This window comes from Thunnus thynnus, chromosome 1, assembly GCF_963924715.1.
Source record: "Thunnus thynnus chromosome 1, fThuThy2.1, whole genome shotgun sequence".
Lineage (NCBI taxonomy): Eukaryota > Metazoa > Chordata > Actinopteri > Scombriformes > Scombridae > Thunnus > Thunnus thynnus.
The window spans coordinates 32,465,431-32,493,259 of NC_089517.1; the positions used below are offsets into that span (position 1 = coordinate 32,465,431).

Genomic DNA, 27,829 nt, shown 5'->3' on the forward strand with positions numbered 1-27,829 from the left:
CTTCTTCTGTCAGTCTATCACTGTGTTTGGGTTTTTGCCATTTCCTGGACTCGCTTTCAACTTCCTGTCTTAATCTTTCATGCCTCCTCTGCCTCCCACACCTCCTCTTGTTTTCTTGCTTCCTTCCTCTCTTCTCGCCTCCCCATCCCCTCCCCCAGGTCGTTCAGGACTTGCTGCCTCTTATCTTTCAGTTAAGGCGCTGGTTCCTCAGATGCCCAAACTGCTCAAGTCTCTGTTTCCAGCGCGAGATGACAAGAAGGAGCTGAGACCTTCGCCGCACAACCAGCAGGTCAGCAAAGATGCTTTAGTACAGCTCAGAGCAGTACAGAATACTCATTTCTTTATTTAACTCTTATACTGTCTGCATTCATTCATGTATAGTATTAAATTACCGCAAGTGAATTTGAAGCTCTGACAGAGAGGCCGGCGTACGTTCATGCATATATGTGCAAGTGTTTCCTTGTCATGACCCTGTTTGTTGTTATTCAACAGCACATGCCTCGTATCATGCCATCATCAGGAGGGGACGACAACAGAGTGAAGGCTGAGACGGTGAGAATGTCCCCTTTCCCCTCCTTGGACAGTGTTGGTTGATCTAATGACACTCTTGGCTCAGATTCAGCTTTTATGTAAGAGTTGGATATCATCAGTATAGGATTTTGTTTTGACACAAAACAGCCCCCCCCAAAAGAATCTATGGTATTTTGTTTATTTATAACCACCACAGCATTTATAGATCTTACGATAAGTATTCATATTCAAGGTGCACAACATTGACCCCAGTTTCAGTCTGGAGTCTGATATCATAAACTTGTAGTTCTGGATCTGGTCAAAGTTGAAGTTTTGATGTAGTAACATAAATGTATATGCAGTATTTTTTCAAAGACCTTTACTCTTTTGCCCAAAGGGAGATTAAGTTTGTACAACCGATGTGGCTGCAAATGTCAAAAGAAAAGATTAGCAGATGGTGCAACTTGTCCTACAAAATTTATTTGCTCTGGACATAACATATTAGACTTTGTAGCACCTGATTGTATAATTTTTGGAAAGGTGATTATTTTTGCTGTTAATCGTTTTGTTGTTTTGCCTTATCTGCATGCTCTCGTCTGTCCCTCTGTTCCTGCGGCAACCGTTGGTTTCCCATAGGCTGCTATTCTACGGCCCCCAACCAAAGACAGGCGGGCAGAGTTCCCAGAAGTCCCTCCTCTTCCTGTGCATGACCCGCATGACACCACACCCCTCAGCCCCCTCAGCCAGTCGTCAAGCGGCTACTTCTCCAGTAGCGTCTCTACAGTTACCCTGTCTGACGTTCTCCAACCCTCCTCCTCGTCCTCCTCCCTCCTGGCTGCTGAGACTACGTTACCCACAAACCCCCAGCACCAGAGCGCTGACAGGAACGATGCTATGACCGCTCCTTCTCAGTGTGGCACCAAGATGGCCACCGTCGCTCCTCCCACCACTTCCCACAGCTCAGCCAATCACAACAATGTGACCGCAGAAAACTCTTTCTCCAAACAGAAGCTGCTCAACTCAGGAGGAGGAGGTGGTGGCGAAGGTTTTGAAAGGCTGGAGATCTTTGTGGACGATGAAGAGCGTAACCATGACGACGTGCTGCCTGAGTGGCTGACGGAAGGCGTGTATGTTACAGTAGGGAGCAATAAGGCGGGGACAGTGCGCTACGTGGGAACGACGCAGTTTGCTGAGGGAGTGTGGGTGGGGGTGGAGCTCGACACTCCTGTAGGTAAGTTGGCCTTTACACTCGGCATGTATGTGAGTTTGTGTATGTGTGTGCGCCTACGCCATAAACACAGTAATATAAATAAATATAATAAATAAATTGTGCAGACTCATTGTATTATTCACAATCTTAAAATGATGAAATCCACAGTCAGGGATTTGAATGCAGCATCAGGATGTTCATTCCATCTTGGTCCCATTCCTGATTCAACACAATCATGCATGTGTCTTTGATTATAATATTGTAATCTACAATAAGATGCAGCATTCCAAACAGCTCCACAGTAAAGCTCTGTTTCTATTTTACTAAATCTAAAGGTTTGTTTACCCAAATTACAAAAAAACCAAACATTCTCCCATAATATCCTTAGTGAAATCTCTCCATGCAGATAGTTTTGTTCCAATCTTGTATTGGTTGTTTTATTTGTCCAGGTGTTGAGATATCCCTCTCTGAGATTTCAGCCACCACCCCAGTACTTAATGGAATTTTGTGAGTGAAAAATAATAATGACCTAATCAATTAATAATTACATTAACAAAAAAACAGCAATTCTTCTCTCCAGAGAGAGCGTCCCGGTTACCCACAGAACTCAGTTTTTATTGACTATTTCTTATGTATCAGTTGGCTCCAATGAAAGTTGTTCACAGCAACATCTGTGGATTATCCAGAGTAGCTGGGAAACTATTCACAGAGAGATATTTTTCAGTGTATTTTTCAGTGTTGTGATAAGAACATTCCAAAACCTGAACAAATAAAACCAAACTATCTGCTAAATACAACTAGAGAGCAAGTGAGAAAGCATCAGAAATAAACAGCAGGTGTTGATGACAGCAGCTTAGTGTGAAACTGAAACTTCCTGTGACATTTAACATCTATATAATGCATGTTTTTCCTAATGGCCACAAATAAATACCATATTCAAATTAGAGTTTTTTAGGGATTGTGCTATGTGAGCTGTTATTGGCTCTCCTGTCACTTCATTGCTTCTTGTTTATCGTACGGTACTAAATGACGTCCTTTCGGTGGTGGTGACCTTCAGTGTTTCCTCCCTACAGGTAAGAATGACGGTTCAGTCGGAGGCCATCGGTATTTCCAGTGTAAACCAGGTTACGGGGTGCTGGTTCGCCCAGACCGGCTGTCTTGCCGTGATCGCACCAGTCGGCGGACGGGAGACTTCGCAGCTCCAGCCCACGTCCCCGTCCTGCGAGGAGAAAGCATTGTTGCCCGCCGGGGGGAGAACCGCAAGTCCTGGAGCAGTTGAAACAGGGAAACAAGGAGCTGGTTGGGAGAGATGAACTCCCCAAAGCCCTCCTCTTCCTCCTCCTCTCTTCTTCCTCCTCCCAGCTATGCAACTGGCTCACACATCAGAACTGATATACTGCCTACCCTCTTATAGTTGGAAACTACACTCACTACATCCGTTCACGGTTAACAGATGGAAATAAAATCTTTATGATAAAGACAGTAAAGAGACTATTCAGAGCAAATGCAAGTAAGTCGATGAAAGACTATGCAGAGTATATAGAAGTCCATGGAAGGACTGTTTATCATAATTACGGTAAGTGGGGAAGATAAATGAACAGCAGTCAGTGGGAAGACTGCTGAGAGTGAATGGAAGTCATATTGGGAGTGTCGGAGCTCTCCTGGGTTGTGGATTGGATGCCTCAGGGCTGCTTCCTATATGCAGGGATGCAAACTAGTCACGTTTTAGGCGGAACTTTTTTTTTTTCCACATCTGTGAATTGTCTAAATTTGAAGATAATTTGAGTGAGAGTCTAATTAAGAGCAGGATAACAAACATGTTTATCAGCATAAAAAAAATTCCAGTTGGATGCTGGCAGATAGACTTCTCCACATTTTCTTCATCATTCATGATGGAAATCATTCATTATGAGGGAATCATTACTAGAAAATATCAAGAATATAAAAGAGAAATCAAATAGAAAATACCTGAAAATGGATTGAACCTCAAATCACAGCAGACTGCATTATTCTGACCTGTGATGTGTTTGCATACCTGGATATGGGACACCCATCTGTTCTTCAGATGTCCCAGAATCCCCCTGCTCCTGCTGCCACTCCCCTGAACTCTGCAGGTCCAGTCTGTGGACTGACACTTTGGCTCTTTATGCGAGACCCGTCTCTCCCTCCTGGACTCCCGTTTCTTTTCTTCTGAAGATGGATCCTCCCAGAATGTGCCTTCACCACGGCTTGGTTTGCATTTGTTTTTCTTCATATTTAATTTCTATTAGCTGTGTTTGTGTTTTAAGAGAATGCCTTGTGCTAAGTGTGAGGTGATCTCAGGGACTGCAGAGGGGAAAAGGACGAGAAGGTGTGTGTGTGTGTGTGTGTGTGTGTGTGTGTATTTGTATATGTTGTACAGTGTTGCCCTGTGTGCACAAATAAGGTTTAAGTGTCGTGTTATTGTTAAAATGTGTGGAGCAGGAGATGTCGTGTCCTCATTGGACCCAGCCACTGTGGGAGCGAGTCGCTTGTACTGGGAGGCTTTAAAAGTTTATTTTTGCACTGGAGACGTCGGGAGTCTTTCCACAGGGATGTAGGATAAGAAGTGTCTGTATGTGAACAGTTTGGTCCGAAGTCACGATGCAGCGAGACAGAGAGGTGTCGGATACGTTTACAGATCCCTCGAACCAACCGCGGTAATGTGACGATGGTGGAAATAGAATAGATTCTCCATCTGTGTGTGCCATCTGGATGTTGTTTTTCTGTTCTCGTAAGCACATTTGCTGGTCCTTCATAAGTGGCTGATGACATTCGGACACAGGGAGGCTCTGTGAGAGTAATACTGTTGGTGGTAAAACAGGCAGGTGTACATGATGAGGAAAAGAAAGTGAGAAGGACACGCTGAAGCTCTGCTGGGTGCTTTATGCTGGAGAGTTAATTTGCTTCTATGCATTTGATCAGTTTTTAAAAGAATCTCGGTTTAATCTTTGATTTCTAAATGACTGACACAACTGGGAGAAGGAGCTGTACATTTTGGGAAAGTATTGATCATGAAAAGCATTTCTGACTGATTTATTCCTGACACGTCTGTTGAGGAAAATGTAATGTGATGATGATGTGATGTGATGTGGTGTACTTTGCTTTGTTTTTTCTTTTAATTAGATTTTTTATTTTATTGAACATCACATTCCAGAGGGACTTAAACGTTTTATAGTGACCTTATCCCTTTTTATTTATACATGGAAAAGCATTGGCAGTTTCTTACTTTATGAATTCCATCAATTCATAAAGAATGTAGACAGAGCGCACATGTGCCTCCAATACTTTTCCAATAGTTAAAGGGGCACTCGATTTACACATGAAGTAGAGGTTACTGTTGTGTGACGTCTTGTGTAGCTCTGGAGGGAGTCTGATAAAATAACCCTGATGATGTCATCAGGGTTACTACAGAGAATTTAAAACAGAGAGTCAGCGTTAAAAGTGCAGAGTTTGATAAACGTGGGCTTTTATCAGGTGGGGAGGATCTAACAAAAGATGCGATCAAGTTGCATCATGGGAAATGTAGGATCCAGTGTTCCCAGTGAGCTTGAGTCATATCTCAGCCTCTGCTACTTTGATTTTGACTCTTTTGTCTGTCTCTCGTTAAGTGCTATTGCTGGAGTGTCCTCTGAGACTAGACTGAGGTCTGAGTAAAGTGTTTGGTTCGAGTCGATGTCTCACCATGTGAGCAACAGGCGTGTGCTGAAAGGTTGATTTCATGGTGGAAAATGAATATTTCAACATTATTTGGGATACTTAAGTACTGTGTCCTCATATCCTGACAAACCTGAACATTTTAGCTGTTTCCATGGTGACATGTAGTTTATCTGTGTATACTAAAAAAAAAGTGTCTAAAGATTTCTGATGTGATGAGATGACGATGCATATAGATACATTATCTGGAATACATGTGCATGTAAAAGGCACTCAGTATGTCCAAACACTATCATTGGATGTTTTTCCATTCCTTATCATCACACGTCTTCTTAATCTGAGAGGCGTGAATTTACTATTTATATTTAAACGCTTGTACACATGCCTTTATCGCATGAAAATTGATAAAAAAGCCTTTTATATTTTAATAAATGTTGCACAAATGATTCCATGAAAATTGCTGCTATTAGCATTGTAAATTTACCTGTAAATGGATCAGTCGAATCATGGAGTCGTATGTCTTACTGTGTGCTAGATTGGAATTCAAATAGTTTGTTTTTGTTTTTTTTTTAATTCCCAGATGGAGAAACTAAACTTTGGTTCGGTGGCCAATGTATTTTTTATGAAGCAGTAAAATTCCTAAAAATGAGGCACTTTGTGGTTTGAGCCTTGAAGAAGAGATGCTGGGTGAAAAATCCCTCCTGCATTGGATTTTAAAGAGGAATGAGAGGAAACTATAATGTTGGATTTGCATTGAAGTCTGAGAGGAGGAGATGATATATCATCATAGTCTAGTTTATTATCTGTGTATTTATTATCCAGTATCTTCATGGCCTTAAAGCCCGGGACCTGGGAGTCCTCTGATTGGTTGGTTACTGTAGGTGGTTGTTGGCAGGTTGTGAAGTGGTTCGTTGGTTCGGGTTTTTTTTTTTTTTTTTTTTTTTATAATATTGTGGTTCATAACAGTTATGTGGTAATAAAGGAAAGGAGTAAAGTTTTCTCGTGTGTTTGGATGTATGTGTGTGTGTGTGTGTGAATGTTGGGTGGAGCAGGTTTTGAATCAGTTGTGTCCGCGCGTCTTTGCCAAGATGGGAAATGACCACCAGCTGCCACTTTACATACTTACGACACACAAGCTGGTAGCGACAAACCTCCTACACATCCTGCCAGCTGGTCAAACTGTGGAACTGGCTGCTGGTTTTGAAAACGTACCAGTTCCTGCGGCCGGTGGACTTTCCCATCCTGGTGTTTGTCCCGGGCACAGTTATAGGGGTTTGAGATCACTTCAGGCTTCTGGATGTTCCTTTATGTTATTGTGCCTCAGAAACCATGTGACCATGTATCTCCCACACACTGTTTTCATATCAACGCTTCAGTTCATTTGCACAAAAGCCTCCAGACAGAATTGAAGAGTTCATCTCTGGAAAACTTGTACATGTAAGATGAAAAATCCAACCTGGATTTTATGATTCAGTGTTCTCAAGTTACCTGTTGTTTGAATTTCACTTAAATGGTTTTCATTGTCATCCTTTCAATACAACAGTTTGACTTGTTTGGGGTTTTTTTTTTTGGTCACAACAAACACATTTGTTGTACAATCCTGCAGCAAACACTCTCCTCTGTCATTCTCCACAGTTTGCAGCATCATAAATGTATTTCTTTATTAGATGAAGTGTGACATTAGATGGAAAGCTTGTGGGCTGCATGATGCACACATGATCCACAGAGCTGTAAAAAAATAAGAAACTATAATTAATAATAATATTTTGCTCAGAACAGACTAGATTTGGTAACTTTGTTTCAGTGGTCTCATCACCAGAGATTAAAGTGATACTTTAGTGAGTGTATCAACCATCAGAACCACATTTAGTGCTATTTTTATTGATGTGATTGTGTCCAAGCATTTCCAGACTGCATATTGATCTGTACAAGTCTTCTGCTCCCAACAATGTTTCTTTTTTTTTTTTCATGGTTTTATTTTTGTCTGTTTCTTTTGTTGTCTTAAGAGTTCCGGTCTTGCTCAGAATCGGTCCCATATCTTTGCGCCTAATGTTGCATTTCCTGCAGCTCTGCCAACCTTGGGATCGCTGGTCTGGAGCTAAATATCCTCCGCCTTAACGTGGCCTTCCACCTGGAGCCAGACTGGTTTTAGCAGGAATAATCCCAGCTCTCTAACTAAACACATTACTGTTAGAGAGCGTCATTCCAAAACAATACGAATCCACTCAGTTTACTGTTTGAAATAACATAAAAATACTCCCATCTTCTAAAATAGCCATTTAGTCGTGAGTCATTCGGTCGCGGGAGCTGTCAGGTTTTATTACTGCCTTTTCAACCGGAGGGAAGGTCATCGTGTCGCTTCCCGGTGACTGCTGTCAAACCTCAGAGTGAGAAAAAGCCCGACTTCCAACGCAGGGAATTTTATATAAAGGCAGAAAATCATCCAAATCTGTGAAATGACACCCCACCACTGCCCTACAGCAGCGTGCCTGTCAGCTTCTGCCTGCCTGGGATCAGCATGCTGCCAGCCACAGATCTGAGGTTAAAATAACATAGTAACAGCAGCAGGATTTTTTTTTGATTGGCCACTTGAGAGATAAAACATTTTCCTGCCTTGGTAGTGAGTGTTTCACCTTTTTTACTACCTCTTTCTCGCCTGTTCAGAGCGTTCTGCCAACTTCTTCCCTGCGGAGGCCTTGTCTGGCTGACACCTGCTTGAAGTGGCTGCACCCGCTTCCCTTTCTGTATGTTCTCAAATATTAGAATAAACCACACAAACAAGCAATACGCAGCCTTTCTGCAGCTTCTTTTTAGCACTGGGATCTGCTTTCCAGGAAAACTACGATTCAGCTCCTCCTGTCGGTGCGTTTTAAAGGCAGTCGGTATCAGCAGTCGTATTAAAGTGCGCTGCGTCATGGTGGAAGTAGAGAGGGGTTTGGTGCTTGCTTGTCAGGGAGTTTTGTTAGAATTATGTTACTCCTCCAGTCCCTGTAACCTTTCAACTGCAGGGAATAAAGAAACCTTTTAATAATGGAGCATGAGGTTAACGTTATTCACTACGAGTCCCTGCCTCATCCTGGACAACAGTATTATACCATGATCATCCTAACTAATCGTTATCAATCATGTTTGTCGGCTCTGTGGAGCGGGTTTGTCTTGATGTGTCATTTGTATGTGTGAGTGCACCGTTGGAATGGTTCTATGTATGTATGTATGTGTATATATGCGCATATTAAGACTTATAAAAAGAAAATCTGAGCACAAGTGTGGGTTTTGATTAATTTAATTGTTTTATGTAATATGCTGCAATCCAAAGAATAAACATGTATTATATAATACATTTTTTATCATCTGAACAGTAATCTGGTAAGAAAAAAATAAAAAAGAAAGATTAACAGAGTATTTGTTCTTTATTTGTACGGAACTGATTTAGTGTTTAAAGAAATGTGCAGAGTTGTGAGACTGTAGTAAAAACTGACAAACTGACAACTTGTAGCAGCTCTGGAGGTAAGTGGTGCCTCATGTTAACTGTTAGTCTATTTTTTTTTTTTTAGCTTGGTGAGATAAATAATAAACACCTGACAGATTTCTGTTCAACATCGTTCGCCCAACAGTCCAAAACCTAAAAACATTCAACTAACAATGTTGTATATTTAAAAAAGGCAAATCTTCACAATTGAGAAGCTTAATTAGTTGATTATCAATTGTTGCAGATTAATTTTCTGTCCATCAAACAATTGATTGACTTATTTCAGCTCTAAAATTCATGAAATAATCAATTAAATGTTGACAAAACAATCAACTCAAGGTCCACTTGTCTGTACAGAAGCAAAGAAAGATCATTAACTTTGTTTTTTAAAAACGGTCTGAATTTCAGATTCCAATATGAGCAACTTGGTTTTTTTACTTGAATTTTCAGATCTGTAAATGATTTTTTGAATATAGAAACACTTAAACCTTCCATCACAATTTGTAAACCCTTAAAAAAGTAATTAAATCAAATTAAACAGAATGATGTCAGTGATTTTACATTTCAACAAATATTCAGTAAAGATTAAACTGGACAGTTTGTATTTCAGTTGCTTCACAGATTCCTTACAGCGTCTTTGTTTTTGTGTACCTTCTTTACCGGAGCTTTCAAAAGTATCACTTGGTCTTTACTGGTGGATGGAGTCTGCTCAGTTTCCATGGAGATGGATTCATTGACGTAAGCTCAGAGGATCATAGTTAGTTTGGTCATTTTCCATGGAGCTAACTTCATCCGCTGATGAGGGCTGTGTGATACGGTTGAAAGACCTAGAAAAACCTAGTAAGTGGACCTTGAGTTGGGATTATTATTCACATAACGATGTTGAAGGTCAAGAACTAAAGTGAGATTAATCAAAGCTCATTCAAGGCTGTACAGCTGACCAGATCATTTTAAAAAGCACAAAAAATATATTTTCAGCTTCTTGCTACAGTAAATGTTCATTATGTTACATGAACACAAAATTATCGGTTAAAGTTGGCACCACTTTTGTTTTTCTCATGACATTTTTTCTCTGCTTTTCTCGCGGCTTCACCAGCAGAGTTTGTGTGTAGACAAATAAATCTGAGACAAAACACCAAGACTCACTGCATGGACTCTGATCAGCTTTTATTCCCTTGTAAATAGAATATCAATAAAAACACACCTTAAAAATAACGAATAAGGTTTATCCAACAGATGAAAAAGTAACAAAAGGCATATGTAGTTTTTCTACATAGCGGTTACAGAACAGTCTACCGTCCAAAAAAGGCACTAAATCTTGAAATAGAAGAGAACAGGAAGGGATTAAAAATCAATTCAAACTGATACAACAAATATCCTGCTGAGGTTTATTTTTCATTTCATAGAGAATTATTGAAGAGTTTATTGCCAAAATGAAATACTAACCACCAAGAAAATCTAAAAGAACATTTTGAACCAAATGTTCCTTTTTTTTTTTTAAGCAATACTTCCAGTCATTGGTTGACTAAAGGAGAACATCAAGACTAGAACGTCTGCATTTTATGTTGAATGCATGAATGATAAAAGTCCTTTTTTTCTCAACTAAATAAAACCAGTATTTTGGAATATAACTCTTCAAATGTCATACTGCATTTCATGTGTTCACAATGACAAAGGTAGGAGACAGACAACTGCAACATTCACATCTGAGGCCTGAACAGACTGAAACCACGATAACACCAGATCCACAGACTTTCTCTTTGTTCGGACAGCAGATCTCAGATCAGATCAAATCATGAGCGACATGCACCCAAGCAGCTAATTCTGTCACATTAACAACCGCAGTGACAGTGGATGCATCTCCGATCCAAACAGTGTCGTTAATATTTACTGTTCTGTCTGTGTTGAGGGACAGAAACACTGCCAGAGGAGGAGACAGTACTGGCAGCTGGATTTGGCAGGAAAAAGACAAACATGATTAAGATACAGTCAACGCCAGGAGCTGCATCCACAGGTATTTCAGGTATCAAACCCAGTCTGAACTGAAACATCTGCTGCTTTGTTTCTGTGGAGAACCAACGAACCGTCCTTTCAGACAAGAACAGTACAACAAGGCAACAGAGGACAGAAGGCCGATAGTAAAACTGCATTTTAACTGATAAAAAGCAGACACGCTGCGTCAGGTCAGTGCTGTCAGAAGCAAAGTGCACATGAGTAGCCTGACACAGTGTGAATACAGCTGAAGAACAAAGGCTTCGTCTGATAACAGAAAAAATGGAAAAAGAGTGAAAAATGGTATAATTGAGTTTCTAATTCATGATAACTTTGAGTTACTATGCATTTTAAGTTGATGTAACCAGATTTTCTGGCACTCTGTTGTTTGTACAAGTATGAGGCCAATTTAGGATTAAAAAGCACTTTTCATATTTTGTCTTTAAAATGACTAAAAATTACACTAAAAAACTACTTTTTCCACTTCACAACAATTTACTGCTTCAGAACTCAGAAGTACAACTTCAGGAGAGGACCATGAAGGCAGCAAGTGAAATGATTTAAAATAATCTCAAAACAGCACATTGTCTTAAAGGAATCAATCGATTCCCTTCAGAAAGGCTTCTGCCAAGCAGATTAAAAAGAACGAAAGAAAAAAAAAAAAACATTTTCTAACCCTTACTGGGATAGTATATTTGGATATTTCGGTGTAAAGAATTTAAACAGATGACAGAAATCTTCACTAACTAGTGATGCTTAAAGCAAAGACACCCAGGACAGCTCAGCTGCCGTACAATTAAAGAGACATTCCACCACAAAACGTTAATTCTCAGATATTTAGTCTGAAACCAACATTGACAAATTTTTTTTAGTATTCCACCGCAATGAGGAGGGAAAAATATTTCATAAAAGGATTTCATGGACTCTGGTGGAAGCAGGAACTTACAGTATGTTAATAATTCTATTTTGAAGTGGAATTTCCCTTTACCTTCTGACTTGATGTTTATTGGGTGAAGTATGAGAAGGAATTTCCCTTTTTAAAAACGGACACTGACATGTCTGAAACCATCTTTACAGCCTCATCACAGTTTGCCGTCAGTGTCCTCTGAACAAATGAGCCCCACAGTTATTTTTACTGTCCACAGTCTAAACTTTGATTCACATTGAAGCAGCTGTGTAGGAACCTGCGGGGTGTAGCTTATAGCTGAGGGGGGTTAACGTGAGGTATTTGTGTCGAGTTTTGAACTCTGAACTAGTAGCTTAACCTGTAAAGCACCTGGTGATGAACAATGACAAACTGGTTTGAATGAAGCCGCTTTAGCGTCGGCCGTTGCAGACCATCATGTGTTTATCTTGCATTAGTACTGATACAGTAGTGTACAGCCACTGTAGAAGTCACTGATCCTGTTAGTTCACTGTAAAAAAAACAAAACATACTAAGGCACTTCAACTTAAAACCATAAACTACATTTCATGTGCTGAACAAAGAATGAAACATTACTAAAATGGTTCTGGATACTCTAGCTTGTGTGATATTCCAAACTCTAGTAATATTTATTTTTTAACCAGTGAAAAATGTTAGCGTCACTGTTAAAAGTGTCACAAAATGTTCCCTCCATACAGTAAAATGTATTCTGAGTGTGTACATTTATCCACTATATCGTGCCCTCGAAACAAACAAAGGAGTGTCATGTTCACCGCCCACAGAGAATTATCACCAGACTGCGGTTCCTCTGAGCTTTCTTTGCCTCTTCTAGCTCATCGTTTTGTTTTCAGAAAAAAAAAGCTGGTTAGATAATTAAAAGCAGCCAGCAGACAGCGCTAGCTAGCTTGTCAGTACTGTGTTTACAGCGAGTTCTGCTGCCCCCAAGTGGCCAAAAAAAATTACAAATAATGCAGCCTTAAGATACACATATCTCTGACTTTACCCAAACAATTGTAAGTATAAATTAAATGTATACTTACTGTGGTGTGATGTATACCAATAAGCTAACAATGTTTCCTGATAAATGATAAACTAGTGAATTAGCACTTTGTTAAGACGTTTGTGAACTTTCTTTCACATTAAAACAAAATTTGGATATTTTGAGACAACATTCATGTGTCTCTCAACCAACCAGTTATCAGATTGTGGCTAAGTATCCCGAGTCCGAGAGGCTAAAAAAGGGCAAAACCTGACTTTTAATGGTTCCTTGAGGGGATGAAGCAAAAAAAGCAGCATTAGTTGAACAGAAATGCAGGACTTCTACAGTGGCTGTACTGAGACAATATTTCTGATTTGAGTAGTGTGATCAAATTAATGATCACTCGTCGCTACGTTTAAAGAGGATCCAACTCACTCACTAAATGTGAACTATCAGCTGTTGGGGAAAACATCAGTTTCCCAAATATGTTTCTCTTCTTACTGCCTCAGTTTTACTAATTAATGAAATGCTGAAACAGCAGGGACTCAAAGCACCATGATATTGATCCAATAAAGTGTCATTTAAAATGAAAATACTATTGAAACATGACAGTAGGCTATGTGTTTACAACACATGGCATATCAAGCACAAAACAGATATACCTAAAAAGCAAAAAGATGCATTTTGCTTGCAACAATTTGACACATCTGATGTGTCTTTGATTAGCATATCTTTAATATATAGTTCCATCCGTGACTATCATACACTCAGAAAATACACAAAATTTAAACTTAATACTTTGGCTAATGCTTCACTCACCTTTCACCACCAATGAAGACTCGTACTGATATTTGTTTCTTTGTCTCTCATTTGAAGCTAATATGGTCTACAGTCTATATACTGTAAATAGAAATTAATTAGGGTACATATATATACCCTCACAGTCTATATAATATACTGTATGTATATGTGTGTATGCATACATACACGTGTAGTATATGTATGTATTCACTTTACACTTATCTGTAGTATCTTTATTACACCATTGATTTCCTCCAAGCTGACTGATCTGTATTGATAGAGATCACTCACAGTGATCAGTCGGTCTCCCTGATCACCCATTAGGTAAGACCTGGACGTCCAAGTTTCTAATTTCTATACAAAATCTGCCCACAGTTTTGGCTACCTTCAATAGTTATGTATTCAGTAACTTTTTTTATTACTTGTTATTAATATGGAGGCAATGAAAGGCTGAAAGTATTTGGATCTTTTAATCTTCATTGTCAATGAGGGCCAGCCCTCAATGATTAATCAATAATAATCTCTACTGAGTACTTATTTTTGAAACTGAATTACCAACTGAATTTAGAGCATGGACATATTTCACTCTGAAAAACATCTGTTTATGGGTTTGAACTCCTCCCATTGAAATTTCAAGCTGTGCAATTCAAAAAAAAATTTTTAAATCAATTTTAAGTTTTGTTGTTTGTTTTTTTTAAAGGTTCATAAACAAATTCCGGAGTCCGATATTCAACCAACTACATCAATCTAGCTTTGGATGCAAAACTTGGGAAGTGAAAAAATTAAGCTCATGTTTGATTGATGACATTCAGACACCAAAATTCAATATGAAAGAATCAAACTTGAATATTCAGGCTGCCTACAATAAACTATTGATCCTCAATGGAATCGATCAGGTGACGTTCTGTCAGTCACATTAATCAAGAAAGAGAAGTTCAGATGAGTGACTGAAAACCCCAAACAGTTGAGTTTTCTATGTGAATTTGTGACCCCTAAAAACAAAACAAAAAAAGGTTGAAATCATAAAACTTGATAATGTTTTCTGGAAATTTAAAAGACGACTTCAATCACGCAAATTCAGATAGATGGTTTTCAAATATTTCAGTGCAGTAACGTCAGTGGTATTTAAATTTCAACATCAAGTATTTACTGATGATTAAATTTCACAATTAGGTATTCAGCTGCTTTCAATTATTTTGGCCTTTCTTTGCTTCCATATATTGAGCTTATTTTATCAGGGCAGGGAGGGAGGAGTGGATCGGTCTATTTTTCTTTATTGTACATTTTTTTCATCATTATGAGGTCACAGGAATATTACCAACTTGCTGTGAACCTCCATTTTTGTTAAAACAAACAAACAAAAAAAAAACCTAAGCTTATTCTGCTGTTCTTCTCACTGGAGGAAATCAACAGCAAAAATAAAATTTGAAATATAAATTGACCATGATGAAATGCGCTACATTTTTTTTTTTTTTTTTTTAAACAATCACTTTCTAAATTCATGTATTATATTTGAGGCTGTTCAGTTGTGTTGTGATCACAGTGCAAGACCCTGAAACTATTTGAACCCCGCGTCAAATACAGTGTTGTCCTGCTGTGAAAATGCAGTTTCCAATGAAATCTGCACAATGCATCATGTCCTGTTAGACAGTCTGCTGGGGAGCACTGGAAACAAATTAAACTATCATTATTATTATTAGCATTATTATAATATACTAGTAATGCCTATAAGAGCGTAGCAGAGCAGGTTGGTGGTTGGAGGTAGGGTTGGGAGGTATCTCAGGGTTGGAGTTTACACGACTTTTGGTCTTTTTTTTTTTCCACTTGTTACATTGCTATAAAATCTGCTTGCATATTAACACACCTCTGATCCTGTTCATTCATCACTCTGACAACTCCAATATCCACCGCCCCTTCAGTCATCCTCCAGCGTTTCCGTCTTGATGTCATTCCCCAAACTGCACCCTGCCTCGTCCACCTGATTGGCTTGGTTGGTGTGACTGACAGCCGCCTTCTCCAAACCGATTGGGTCCTGGGACTCGGACAGCGCGCTGTGAATGGTGGGTTCGTCCTGGAGGGATGGGGAGGGGGGGGACCAGGACACGCCCGTCAATCTGGAACCTTCTGCCTGAGGACCCGCCACTGACACCAGGGAGCGGCCAATCAAAGAAGTGCCCCGTTGTCCAGACAAGCCTCCTCTGCCCAGGGCAGAAAACCAGCTGGGGAGCAGCGTGGGGACCTGAGCGAGGAAAGGAGAAAAGAGGGGAATGGTTGGTGGATTTTCATGGTTTCTAGTGTAAATTTGTCCTCTTTTCTCCTCAAGTCTTTGGTAAAGGCAGTTTAGTGCGGTGGCAGTGTGTGTGTACCTGGGTTGGAGAGGACAGGTCAGCTCGACTGAAACCAAACGGCCTGGCTGAAGCTCTTTTGTCAAATAAGGTCACCTCACAACCCTGTAACAAACCAACAGGCAGGTTATACAATAACCAGGATATTCTACTGTCACAGGAACATTTCCCAGCTACTGGTTACGTTACGTTAGTGATGCACAAGTTTATGCTTAATCTACTGCTGACCACAGTGAAAGCCTCTCTGAATAAAAAGGGGTCAAATAAATGTCTACAATGTAAATTTAAACAGGTTACACAAACAGGAAACTAAATTAAATACATTTTGTGAGGTTTTGTGCACTATTTAACTTAACTGACCAAGCCATCTAGTTTTCTCTTTATTATTCTGCAACACATGCTGAACACAGGACAACTTTTTTGTTACAAGACGTCACTGGTCACCTGGTCAGGGAAGTCGTTGCCATCCACTTCATCACTGTTGGACTGACCGCCTGGACTCTGAACCTCGATACCGTGGCTCTCCAAGATGGCTGCTTCTTCAAAAACACAAACCTCATCATAGCATATCGATCTCAAAAACAGCAACTCGCAGAGAAGACAGCAAAGTTACACACTGCAAAGATGAATGAGTTTGGAAGCTCCTCTGCTGGAGCAGAACAGCCTCTTACTGTGTAAAAGAAAACTGAATCACAGGTTATCATTTGATGTATTTCTTCAATATATCATACATGTTTCAGACAGTGTTTAAGTTCAGTTTAGTGTTAGTTAGTGTTTCACACATGTTCTAAATTCCTCTGTGCTATATATATTCTAAACTTAGTTCTTTGCTGTGTAAGATGAGGCAGTTGTGTGTTTAACAGTTAAGTCTATTCTGTTATACCCTTACCTGAGCCAGTGATAAGATAAACTGTAGTTATGTAGATGTTTATGTGTAAAACTGATAAGCTTTAGAGGATAGTGTGGTTTGTCCTTAATTTAATATAGCAGGGATGTTATTTTGTGATGCTACTTGGTGCATACTTATGTACTGTCATATATGGTCGTGAAGAAAGACTGTTCCTAGGTTAGCTGAACTTTTGACTTATGTTTCTATCTGAGGGTTGGTTGCTGACCTGTAAGGTTAGTAAGCAGATGTCATAAATTCTGTACAAGTAGTATTTAAGGGACTGGTTAAGTGCCAACCTTTCAGACAAAGAAAAGATAGTTAGGTGGTATGTATCTTTGTCTCCAGAACTATGATGCATTACACTTCTGATTGTATTATTTGATTACACTATTTCATAACCTGACAATGCTCTCTTGTGTGTTTATTGAGTGATCAGCAATTTCCCATTACAACTGCTACTGTTGTAGGAGTCATTATTCCTCTCTGGCGCCCGTGTGCATGTTTGTGTTGGTTAGGTAACATATACCCCTCTTCCACCAAGGCAGTTAAAGGGCCGTTTCGGAACCGGTATCTAATTTTGAACCATTTCATTGCATTTCGACAGCCAGACAGAGAACAGACAAAGAACTGGTTCCAGAGCAGCAACGAGACTTTGGTGGTCTAGAATGAAGAACTGCTTTCGTCAGGGGCTGGGGGCAAAATTATAGTGACCAACCAAAACCAAAATGCATTGCATCTCTTTAGACTGCACAATCGCTGTTTTATGGTGGGTGGCAACCAGCATTAAGGTGCATTCCCGCCGCCTACTATGTTGGAGTGTGAAATTCTTAAAGTTGACATTAACCACAGTTTCCAGGAAACCAGAGGTTACAGTTACATAATGACTTAGCTCTAGCTCGTGGAAAAACAAGCTGGTTCTTAGAAGGTTCGCATGTTGAACCAAACCAGCACCAGCCCAAGACTAGGACTAGGGTCACGTTGATGGAAAGGGGGTAGAGAGAGCAAAGAAAACACTGTTGGTCAACAAGGATGTGTGCTGGGGACTAACTGGCTGGAAGAGCTCCAGTAACATCCACTACTGTACACATGTAAGTCTCACTAACACGCACACAAACAGAGGTAGACATTACCGATGTTGGCACGCCTCTTGATATCTTTGCGGCGGTTGGCAAACCAGTTGTAGACCTTCAGAGATGTGACCCTCTCCAAATCAGACAGCTTCTTTCCTAAAATAATAATAATAGTTTATTTATAGTGAATTTAAGACAGCTGCATGAGATAAAAGTAGCAAACAAATATTTAAATAATTAAAATTCACAATAAAATAAATAGAAATGTATAAATAACATATAAACACACATATTTCATTTCGCTGGTCAGTAAGTATCTTGGGCAATGCAAAGTTCCTCTTTTGTCGGATATTTTTTGTTTTTTTTCTGAGAAAGGTTGACATGCTGCTTGCAGATCTCAATACTGATGCTTTGAGCTGCATTGATAATTTTACTAAAGATATTCACCATGTTATACTCACCCTTCCTTTCATCAGAGTACTAAGTAGCAATTGTAATAACTGGAAGCATTATTACACTTTTTGAGGAGCCCAATATAGAAAATACTGGACCTGCCAGGCAGAACACCACAGTTCTATGAGACCATGAGACCCATATCTCATAGTTACAGTCATCATTAATTTGCAGTTCCTATATACCCTTAATGATTACGATATATACCTCATAAGCATATGACATTAATAGGAATATCCATATACTTACATTTGCACCATGATGGAGACTTTACTTAATATTTTACTTTATTTTACTTTACTTTAATATTAATTATGTGGCCGTTTGCCTTAAGAGACGATCCCATACATAAGTTTTAGGTTTAATTAAAAAAAACCCACATTTAACAGCCAACAGTATACTGTGCATTATCATTTTATTCAGAGTGCTTCATCCTTTACCTACCTGGTTTCTGAATGACGGCATTGCAGGCAGTGGCAATCTCCTCTCTCTTCGCTTCATCAGGGTATTGGTTATCACTAAAGTAGCTGTGGAAACACATGTGAGACGTTTTGTGAAAGCATGTTTTAAGATCTGATTAAGCTTTATACTAAATATCATTATTTCTATATTTTCAACAGCCAATCAACATCTCCTTCTCACCTCTCCATAACAGCCAGACACTCCTTCCTCCAGGTGAATCTGCTCCCTCGTCGCAGGCGGAAGCCCCCGGGAGCGGGGCCAAATTGGGGCGGGGCTTGGTGCCAGTCCATCACGTCCTCCAGAGCCAATGGGGCAGCTCTCATGGCCAAAGTGGCACCTGTAGACAGGAAGACCACATAGTGTGAAAAACGATTATTTACATTTCATTATGTCACAGTTACTTGGCTGTGTGCACTTTCATTGAGCTGATGCACTTTTCTATTCAGTGTTTCTCCACTTGTGAACATGTTTGAATTATAATAATGAAAAAAAGTCATTGTATATTGTATATTTACTATGAACCTTTACTGTAGCTACACTTACATTCACATCATCATCATGTTGAAAGGACAAAGAGTAACCAGTTACATCCTGATGTTCATTTACTCAGAAGCATTAAGGCAATGAACCAAATCAGCATCAAGAGATTCCCATTAAAGCATTGAGCATCTTTTTTTTCCAACTAGACTGTACTGATCCTTTCATTCAATACATTCCACTACGTTGGTCTCAACTTAGCACAACGTAGTCATTGTTCAAAGACAGGAAAACTGTTTACTGTCTTTATTTCTGTAACCAGCGATGTCTCAAGACACCCATAAAAATGCAAACACATGCCATGGCTTTCTTTTCTTTCAAAAGTCTCTTTGATTACAACTTACTGTATGTTTTACAACCATGAGTTTAACAGATAACAAACTCTTCCTCTCATTATGTTGCCGTAGTGATTGCCCTCTTTTTAGTGGAGGTCTGAATGGCCTGAGCTTTGCCAAGTCAGTTGAAGAAAAGGACTCCAGGTGTTACTGAAGTCAGTAGTGCCAGTCATGCATTCATGCATTTAGGGCAGTTGAACGGTTATTGCAAAACTTTTTTTTTTTTTTTTTTTTTATAGATGAAAGATTGGGAGGGAGGTTGAGGTAAGAGATGTGAGTGTGGTGGAGGAGGGTGGCGTTACCAGGGTTAGTCTTCTCCAGCTGGTACCAGCGGAAGAAGGCTCGTTTCTTCTGTTCGCTGAGGTCCGACCCCTGCTGTAGGAGCCAGTGGGAGATCCGACTCTGACTGATCCCTGGAGGAAGAAGAAGAGGAGGAGGAATGAGATGTTTTTTCTCTTTTTGATGATGATTTAGTAACCCAAGTTGGAGCACTAATGTAGCTGATACTCACCCGTTACCTGAGCAACCACAGCCTGGGAGATCCGCCTGTTGGCCAGGAAGGACTTAATCTCCTCTTTGATCACAGCACTGTCTCTTCTACAGGCAGAGGGGAGAAGCTACAGTAAATGTCTGACAATAAATGTCTGACACTTATAACACATATGGCACAAAACAACAGGCCTTTCACTACACTTAACCCAGCTGTAACTTGCATATCATTGGCAGTAGCTGCTGAAGCTGAACGTGTTCAAGAATCTCAGATCCTGCTGTAATATTCTCGGCTCTCCTGCTACTTTGATTTTACCTTCACACACCCTCAAATCAATACCGCTCTGATTGCTGCTGTCTGGCTGCAGACTACAAATGAGAGGCAACAGAGGGTGTGTGTATGCGGCGTGTACAGTGTGTGTGAGTGTGTGTAAGCACTAATCCTCACATCATATTCAGATTCAGTGTGAGCTGCAGGCAAGAGTGTCGACCATCAAGCCTTCTGTATTAACACTTGTTCTCTAGGGCAGCGTCTATATGTTACTGACGGGTTTGAAAAGCATATTTATCGTTTTCATGAACAAATTATAATAATTATAATTATTAGTACCGATTAGTTTTCATAATACTCAGTGATTTAGCTAAACTCAGTCTGCTTGGAGCTGGTCTGGCCTGGTTCATTCTGGTCTAGTCAGTTCTCATCTAACTTAGTCTCCCACGAGACATGTCTAGTCTGGCCTTACCTCATCAAGTCCTCCACCTTGTCGTCAACGTCCATGTCTTCTTCGCTGGTCTCAAACCCATATCCTGGTGCCGCCACGCCACCACTAACCACACCAAGAGGAAACCGCGGCGGTGACAGCTTCCCATTGGTGACGGCAACTAGACCATTCTGGGCTACTGCTGCCATGGCGACAGGTGAGGCTACTGTAACCGGGAGCAGTGGGGAGGTGGTGTCAAAGGTGTTATTCGGTGACAGCGTTAGTCGGTTGTCGGGGAAAGTTGTCTGAGTGGCGGTGGACATCATGGAGGAAGAGGCGGCGGCGGTACTGGAGGAAGACATGGAAGACATGGGAGGCAGGTAGGAAGGTTTATGGGCCAACTTGTGTCCATGTTGGCGATCCAGGTGGTCCAGGGTGTCCAGGGCATGGAGGACCTCCGCCTGGGTGATCCCTGTCCTCCTTAGCCTCTGGAGGAGGTCAATCTGCTCGATGGTGAAACGAGGCTCCTCACACTGCTGGAACATCCTGGAGGAGATCATAACAAAACCTTTAATGTCAAAGGAAGACGTAAAGAAACTCAAAAGCTACACTTAAGAGAAACTGTAGAGGTTTGTTGACTGGTGGTTGACTTAACCAGTCACTTCACTGGTTTTAGAACATCTTGACAAAGGACTGCAGTTGAAAACGAGCCAAATGGCTGATACTGGCACATCTAAAGAAAGGTTTACTAATGTGGTTTAAATTAAATTGAATTAAATTAAGTTAAATTAGGTATTCCGACATGGTAAGAATTTGCTTCGAATTCATTTCGGTGGGAAATGTTGTTCATCTTAAACCATTACAGTCATTTGACAACTGTATTTAATAGTTACTTCGCAGAGTAGGATTTGTTGGATAGTTACATGAGCTACACCATTAAAATAATGATTTTCTCTTGCAGGGTGCAGCAATGAGAGTCTCTGGTAACCAATAACACTCAGTGTATTTCAGACAGCTCACTATAACAGACATGGTTGAGTTTTAATAATACAAGTCTGCACGTTCTGTTAGAAATAATACATATATTGACCACTGAGGGCAGGAAACAGCTGAGAGAATTCACCACATAACATGTTTAAACTAAACTCATGATCGAAAATGTTGTCTGCTGCATTACATGAAATGTGGGCATCCGTATCACATCCACTATGTGCATACGATGCTCGAAAATGTGGACTGATTACAGATTACAGACGGGAGAGCCAGCTCTATGGGGGGCGCAACTGTTCTTCTATCAGACCACTTCAACACCTTTTTCTCACTATTTGAGATCTACTCTGCCTACAGAAACACTAATGTGCCAGGACTCCAGGAACCAGCGCCTCTTCTTCCTCAGGAGACTGAAGAGGTTTGGCATGGTATGGGAGCAGCTCCAAGCATGACCGCAAAGCCCTGCAGAGAGTCATCAAAGCTGCTCAGCGCATCACCGGGTCTCAATTGCCATCCATGCAGGACTTCTATATCCAGAGGAGCACGAGGAAAGCTGGAGAAATCATAAAGGACCCCAACCACACCAGCTACACACTTTTTTACTGCTTCCATCAGGCAAACTGTATAGAGCCAGATCCAGCAGGCTCAGAGACATCTTCTATCCACAAGCCATCAGGCTGTTGAACTCTGGGACTTTGTGAAAATATTTCCTCTCCTACACACACACTCTTCTCTTCTAGGTACTATTTATATTTTTAACAGAAGTATCTATTACATATTTATCACTTATGTGCAACATACTTATTAATTATGTACATTTCCGCCCTTGGACACCCAATGTGCAATATAATGTTTATTTACTCTACTCTCTCTCTATTTTTTTTGTACAATTGTAAATATTTATTTTGGACTGACTTGGAATTTGAGCTCAAAGAAGCCAAATTTCGCTGCCTTCAATGTTGCCACCCGCTGTGTTGCTGTGACAATAAAAGCTCTTGAATTTTGAATGCCTGGTGTGTGCGCAATTTAAAGCAGCCACCAGTAAGAATGAAAACTATTATAAATGGTAGAGAGGCAATTAGAGAATACAAATACATTGAATAGTGAGTGCAGAGAAAAAAAGCCTGCCATAAGTTGTGTCAAAAAGGGGTGTGATATGGTGAAAATCTGTAACTGTAAGGATCATTTCTGATTAATCAATACATTTTAGCTCATTAGTGACCTTGTTCTACCCGCTGAGCTTCAACTCCCCCCCAAAAAAACACCACCAAGGACACAATCACTGAGCAAAATGAAAATGTACAGTCACGTCTGTTAGCTTCCTGCCTGCAGATTTACAGCACACACACACACACACACAAAAGACATCCGAGCTCAGCAGCTGCAGCTGCTATCCAGATATGAAGAGCATTCCTTCAGATTCAATAAGGCTTTTATTAAAGTGGATTTTTTTTTTTACACCCCAATAATAATATAATGTTACCCAAATAACATTATGTACTCAGTTCATCATGTACTATTGTACAATATGCTTTCAAACCAGATACACCCACTTCCTTGTTGCTTTAGTATATCAATTGTTAATTCTTATTTATGTTTCTATTTCAACATGCCATGTAGTTTCAAACTATTTGCGTAAATTCTAAAAAAAAAACTATGAACTGAGAGAGAAAAAGGGAGAGCAAGACAGGAAGATAAACAGAGAAAAGAGATAACACATCTGTCTTGATGCTTTTCTCTCTGTTGCCGAGAAGAAAAACAGGCCACAGAATCAAAGTCAGCAGACATGTCAACACTTATATAGAGAAGGCGGGTGAGGGTGCATCTGTGTGTGTGTGTGTGTGTGTTTTGGGAAAAATGCCAAGAAAAATCTACATCTCAGGCAGCCAAGCTCCATACTTTTCTCCCTCTGCTGCAGAGGATGAGTCATGCTCTATAAAGTTAGACTGATATACAGGATCGATACAGGGCCACAAAACTATGGCAGAAATGATCATATTTGTACATGTGAACAATTACATATACTGTGTTTTCACTGTTTCATTTTTTCCATGTGGTATTATTGTTTTTCATCAGTTGTACATGCTGTGGTCAAAATCATTGTTTGCTAACAGAGTGAATAACTTAATTAAGCGTGCCCACCCTGCCCTCTGCTGCCTCATTAACTACCTCAGTACCTGGCCTCCTCTTGCCCCTACTTGAGTCTAGCCAAACTGACTGCTCTAGAAAGAGAACTGATGGTTCCAAACCTCCTGCTTATAATGATATAATGATTAGGTTCACTGTAGTCCTGGAAACTTTAAATGCTTTGGTCGTTGCTAACGGCTGGGTCACTCAGTCGGTCCACCACTTTGGTCCAGACTGAACTATTGCAACAACTCTTGGATGGATTGCTTTGAAATGTTGTTGGGTCACTTTGTTGATCCCCTGACTTTTCCTCTAGTCTCACCGTGAGGTTGATGTTTGCGGTCTGATCCACGTAAGACCAGGGGCAGCCTTGCAAACCATGCATTCAAACTGTGCCTATTTGAAATTCAGGGCAGAGTAAGGAGTGCCGACTAGAGAGGTTTTAACTTTGTGAACACCCGACCTCAACTGCATTGAAAATGTGGCAACATTTGTTAACGGAAAAACATACTTACTACTAAAATGCCGAAGCAGTGGATTAACAAAACACTACAGAAATGTGACTTTCAATAAACTTTTTTTTTTTTTTAATTATAAGCCAATCAGTGAAAATGTAATTTTATTTTAAAAGGGTCATCTGACCAAAAAATCTGGACTACCTTACTAATTTATGAAATTCTAAGACTTTTTTGAGCCTCAGCCTTTATAAGTGTGGTTATTCATAAAAGACAGATTGATTCTTTACAGAGGACTGCTGCAGTCAGATACAAACACCTGTGAACATGTCAGCACAATTACACAGCCTGCCAGGTCTTAAACTAAAGCCCAGTCCACTTACACTACTTGACAAAACCTGGGCCAGGAACACAGCTTCACTTACAGGGTGAAACTTAAAAAAAGTGCAAACATTGTTACAAAACAGTCAGGGGGAGTTAATGTTGCAAATTGTCTCACTTATTTAATCTTTTTTTCTTGTTTGCTGTATTAAGCGTTATATTATAAACCAAACCTGGTATTGCAATCAAACCCAAAATTAGCTGTGAGTTAAGTTAACGAATGTTGGACCGATGTGCCACCATCAGACAGTAGATATGAAATGAATACTAGATACAGATAGATTAGTTATCATCAATCATCAAACTGTAGGAACCAACTGGCTTATCAAATAACTTCAGATTTCAAGAACACAATGACTGTTGAAAAGATATGATGTGGTCTAACTCTCCAGCTTCCTCAATGAGGCCAAGGAGGGAAATTTCATTACAACAAGCCACCAGGCAAAAACAAGAACATTTTAACCTGCCAAGTTAGTCTCAACTAGCCACTTTGGCAGGAAACCAACCTTCCTTTAGAAAAGGTGTTACTATTATAAAAAGACTTTTTTTGCCCGGATGCACAGTGACACTAAGACCAAGACGCAAACTGAACTTTTCCTTCCTGATATGATAAAAGAATCAGACAATTTATTTATAACAGGCTTGCAGACCAGAGTACATCCCACCAAAAATGCATCTCAACAGCAACTTTATCAGGGCAGGAAAACAACTCGTATGTGCTGTGCCATAAATTTATTTGGATGCCATAAAAAATTACATGGTCAAGTTTCTAATGGATGTTGTTGCTACATGGCTCCCCGTGATCAGGCCAGCACCTTGTATGACAGGTAGCTCGCTGCCATCGCTGTGTGAGTGTGTGTGTGTGTGTGTGTGTGTGAATGGGTGAATGAAAGTCAAATTGTAAAGCACTTTATAAATATTGTCCATTTAACTCTTTGAGAGATCTTTGCCAAGCAGGAACGGCAGGAAAAGTGTAGGTAGCGTGGACACACATGATAATACACAAACACACACAACAACTAGTGCTTTGACAGTTTCTCTCAAAAAGTTACTTCATGAATCCAGGTCAGCGTGTTAGTTTATAAGTTAAAGATTGCGGCCTTTTCGGTTACACCATCCTTGAGCAAGACAGTGAACCTCTACCAGCTCCAACAGTGAACTTGACCTCTGACCTCCTTAGTGGAGCAGAGAGCTCCCCAAACGGAGGTGTGTTGCAGCAGGGAAACATCTAAAACATGCAGGGCAGGAATGCCCCAGGACCAGGATTGAAGAACACTGTTCTAAAGGATTACATTGTAATATATCAAGAAACTGTCTCAATGTGTCTTGGTTTGTTCCTCAGACTTCCTGGACAAAGCACGCACCATGTCAGACAACACTCACTCTTTGTCTGTTTGTTGTGAATTATGTTTTTATCCACTAATGTTTTGTTATTTGCTGTACTTGCTTAGTTTTCCAGCCAGTTAGTTTTTATAAAGCTGACTTCTAAGAAAGGTCTGTTAAAGATAAACTGCATTACTATTACTGAACCCTGTGACCAGGAGCCTGACAAGACTCCTTACCAGGCGTGGCATAAAAACCGTATCCTAACTGTAGACATCATTACCAGCTGAGCATAAACAAAAGCCATTTTAATTACAGTAGGTCAGTGGTTCTCAAAGTTTTTCACGTCAAGGACCCCAAAACTGACACAAAGTAAACCACGGACCCCCATCTAATAAGATATTTGCTTTTGGATGTTTTATTACAGAAAGTGTGTGAACCCCATGACCAAAATAGTCATACATTTTGGCATTGTGTTACTTATGGATGAATTATAATGAAAATAAATTATTACCCTTTTGTCTGGGGCCCCCCTGAAATGCCCTCAAGGACCCCTGGGGGTCCCCGAACCCCACTTTGACAACCACTGCAGCAGGCAACTTTTTAACTGGCCTTGCAGCCCGAAATTAAAGCAGTAAACGAGCAGCTGGCCCATGACCTGAGACTTCACTGATAGCCCCCCAGTGTCAGGCACTTTGACGCTGAACCACGTTGAAGAAACTGTTAATTTTGACGCGCTTGGATGAAGACAGGCACGTCAGACAGAAGGTGGTTAAACACGTTTTGTGGATTATGAATGCCAACTCTTCGGTTCGTCGTATATCTTATAAACCAACCCAGTGTATACACAACAAAACAGTTCCGTTCACTACAAGTAGTTCGCCTCGTATTTGTCAGCTCACTACTAAAACACAGTGTGCACGGAGGGGAGAGCACTGCAGACCAACTGGAAAAAGTTGACATTGTGTTTGATTAAGTGTGTCCTGGTCAACTACGTACACGCCGAATTAGAGACTGACTCCTAATTATCGCGAAAACACCGTGAATATCAGTTTAGTGAGCATGTATCTTTCCCGCTTAGTAAAACGCCGCAGCACTGCCCAAATTTTTAAGGAGTTTTCAGTTATCAGCACACAGAGAAGGAAATGTGTCGAGCCAGCAGCACCGTTAACACAGCAGGACTTAACTTACCTTAATATCCCAGTCTAAGAGCCTCCACTGGTGTTTATTTTACCATATATCTGTCGCCTTGGGGCGCCGAAACACACGGACGCTGACAGTTTTCCCAAAATGTCTCCTCTGTTCCTAATTGGGTTTCAATCGTTTCAATCCACCGTCAGACAGATTCGCCTTTTGTCCGGCGCCATGTTGACATAATGACGCAGGGAATGATGGGAGTTGAAGTTTACAGGATTGACTGTTACTGTAAAATTAAAATTGTGCATTTTCCTTTACATTTTTTAACCCTTACTATGTTTAGCCTTTTCTACATGTTGTGTACATGTAAGCTGTTTTTGTCGGAAAAATTGGAAAAAACAGGATTGACTGTACAGTTTAGGTAGTAGTAGCAACAACAACAACAATAATAATAATACATTTAATTTGTACCGCACTTTTCATTCATAGTGAAACTGAAAGTGCTTCAGTATTAATAACATAGAACACACAACATATAATAAGAGTTAAGATGAAAAAGCCTTTCTGAAAAGAA

The 27,829-nt window shown here is 40.2% G+C and overlaps 2 protein-coding genes across 7 annotated transcripts in view; one reads left to right on the forward strand and one right to left on the reverse strand.

Annotated features, from left to right (window-relative positions):
* The window catches only part of kif13ba (kinesin family member 13Ba), a 45,399-nt gene extending 36,604 nt beyond the window's left edge, over positions 1 to 8,795 (forward strand). For 2 of the 3 annotated variants that reach the window (XM_067595897.1, XM_067595904.1), the window contains exons 37-40: positions 159 to 289; positions 493 to 552; positions 1,147 to 1,741; positions 2,794 to 8,795. In XM_067595897.1, the coding sequence (XP_067451998.1) occupies positions 159 to 289; positions 493 to 552; positions 1,147 to 1,741; positions 2,794 to 2,999 (992 nt within the window). In that variant the 3' untranslated portion in view covers positions 3,000 to 8,795. The remainder of the gene's footprint in view (positions 1 to 158; positions 290 to 492; positions 553 to 1,146; positions 1,742 to 2,793) is intronic. The other variant, XM_067595910.1, reaches the window with a different exon arrangement.
* Positions 8,796 to 10,014: 1,219 nt separating this feature from the next.
* Positions 10,015 to 27,491, reverse strand: LOC137186887 (homeobox-containing protein 1-like). Of its 4 annotated transcripts, XR_010929120.1 has the most exons (11): positions 27,310 to 27,491; positions 20,885 to 21,388; positions 20,164 to 20,249; positions 19,955 to 20,065; positions 18,961 to 19,117; positions 18,763 to 18,845; positions 17,926 to 18,021; positions 16,351 to 16,445; positions 15,928 to 16,011; positions 14,328 to 15,800; positions 10,015 to 14,198 (listed from the first exon to the last, which is right to left on the reverse strand). XR_010929120.1 is itself a non-coding variant. In XM_067595934.1 (10 exons), the coding sequence occupies exons 2-10, from the start codon at positions 21,385 to 21,387 to the stop codon at positions 15,477 to 15,479; spliced, it is 1,533 nt and encodes a 510-aa protein (XP_067452035.1). In that variant the 5' UTR covers position 21,388; positions 27,310 to 27,491; the 3' UTR covers positions 10,015 to 15,476. The 4 variants fall into 4 exon arrangements, 3 of the variants coding, with proteins under 3 accessions (XP_067452035.1, XP_067452033.1, XP_067452022.1); XM_067595934.1 differs by having other exon boundaries at positions 10,015 to 15,800; positions 16,351 to 16,439; XM_067595932.1 differs by having other exon boundaries at positions 10,015 to 15,800; positions 16,351 to 16,442.
* Between the last annotated feature and the right edge of the window lie 338 nt (positions 27,492 to 27,829).

Bases quoted from the DNA above. Each gene is read 5' to 3' on its own strand.
- LOC137186887 (XM_067595921.1), bottom strand. From the start codon at position 21,387: ATGTTCCAGCAGTGTGAGGAGCCTCGTTTCACCATCGAGCAGATTGAC. The intron at 20,066-20,163 runs GTGAGTATCAGC...TTCTTCCTCCAG, and splicing joins TGTGGTTGCTCAGGTAACGG to GGATCAGTCAGAGTCGGATC. The intron at 18,022-18,762 runs GTAGGTAAAGGA...TTATTATTTTAG, and splicing joins TGCCGTCATTCAGAAACCAG to GAAAGAAGCTGTCTGATTTG.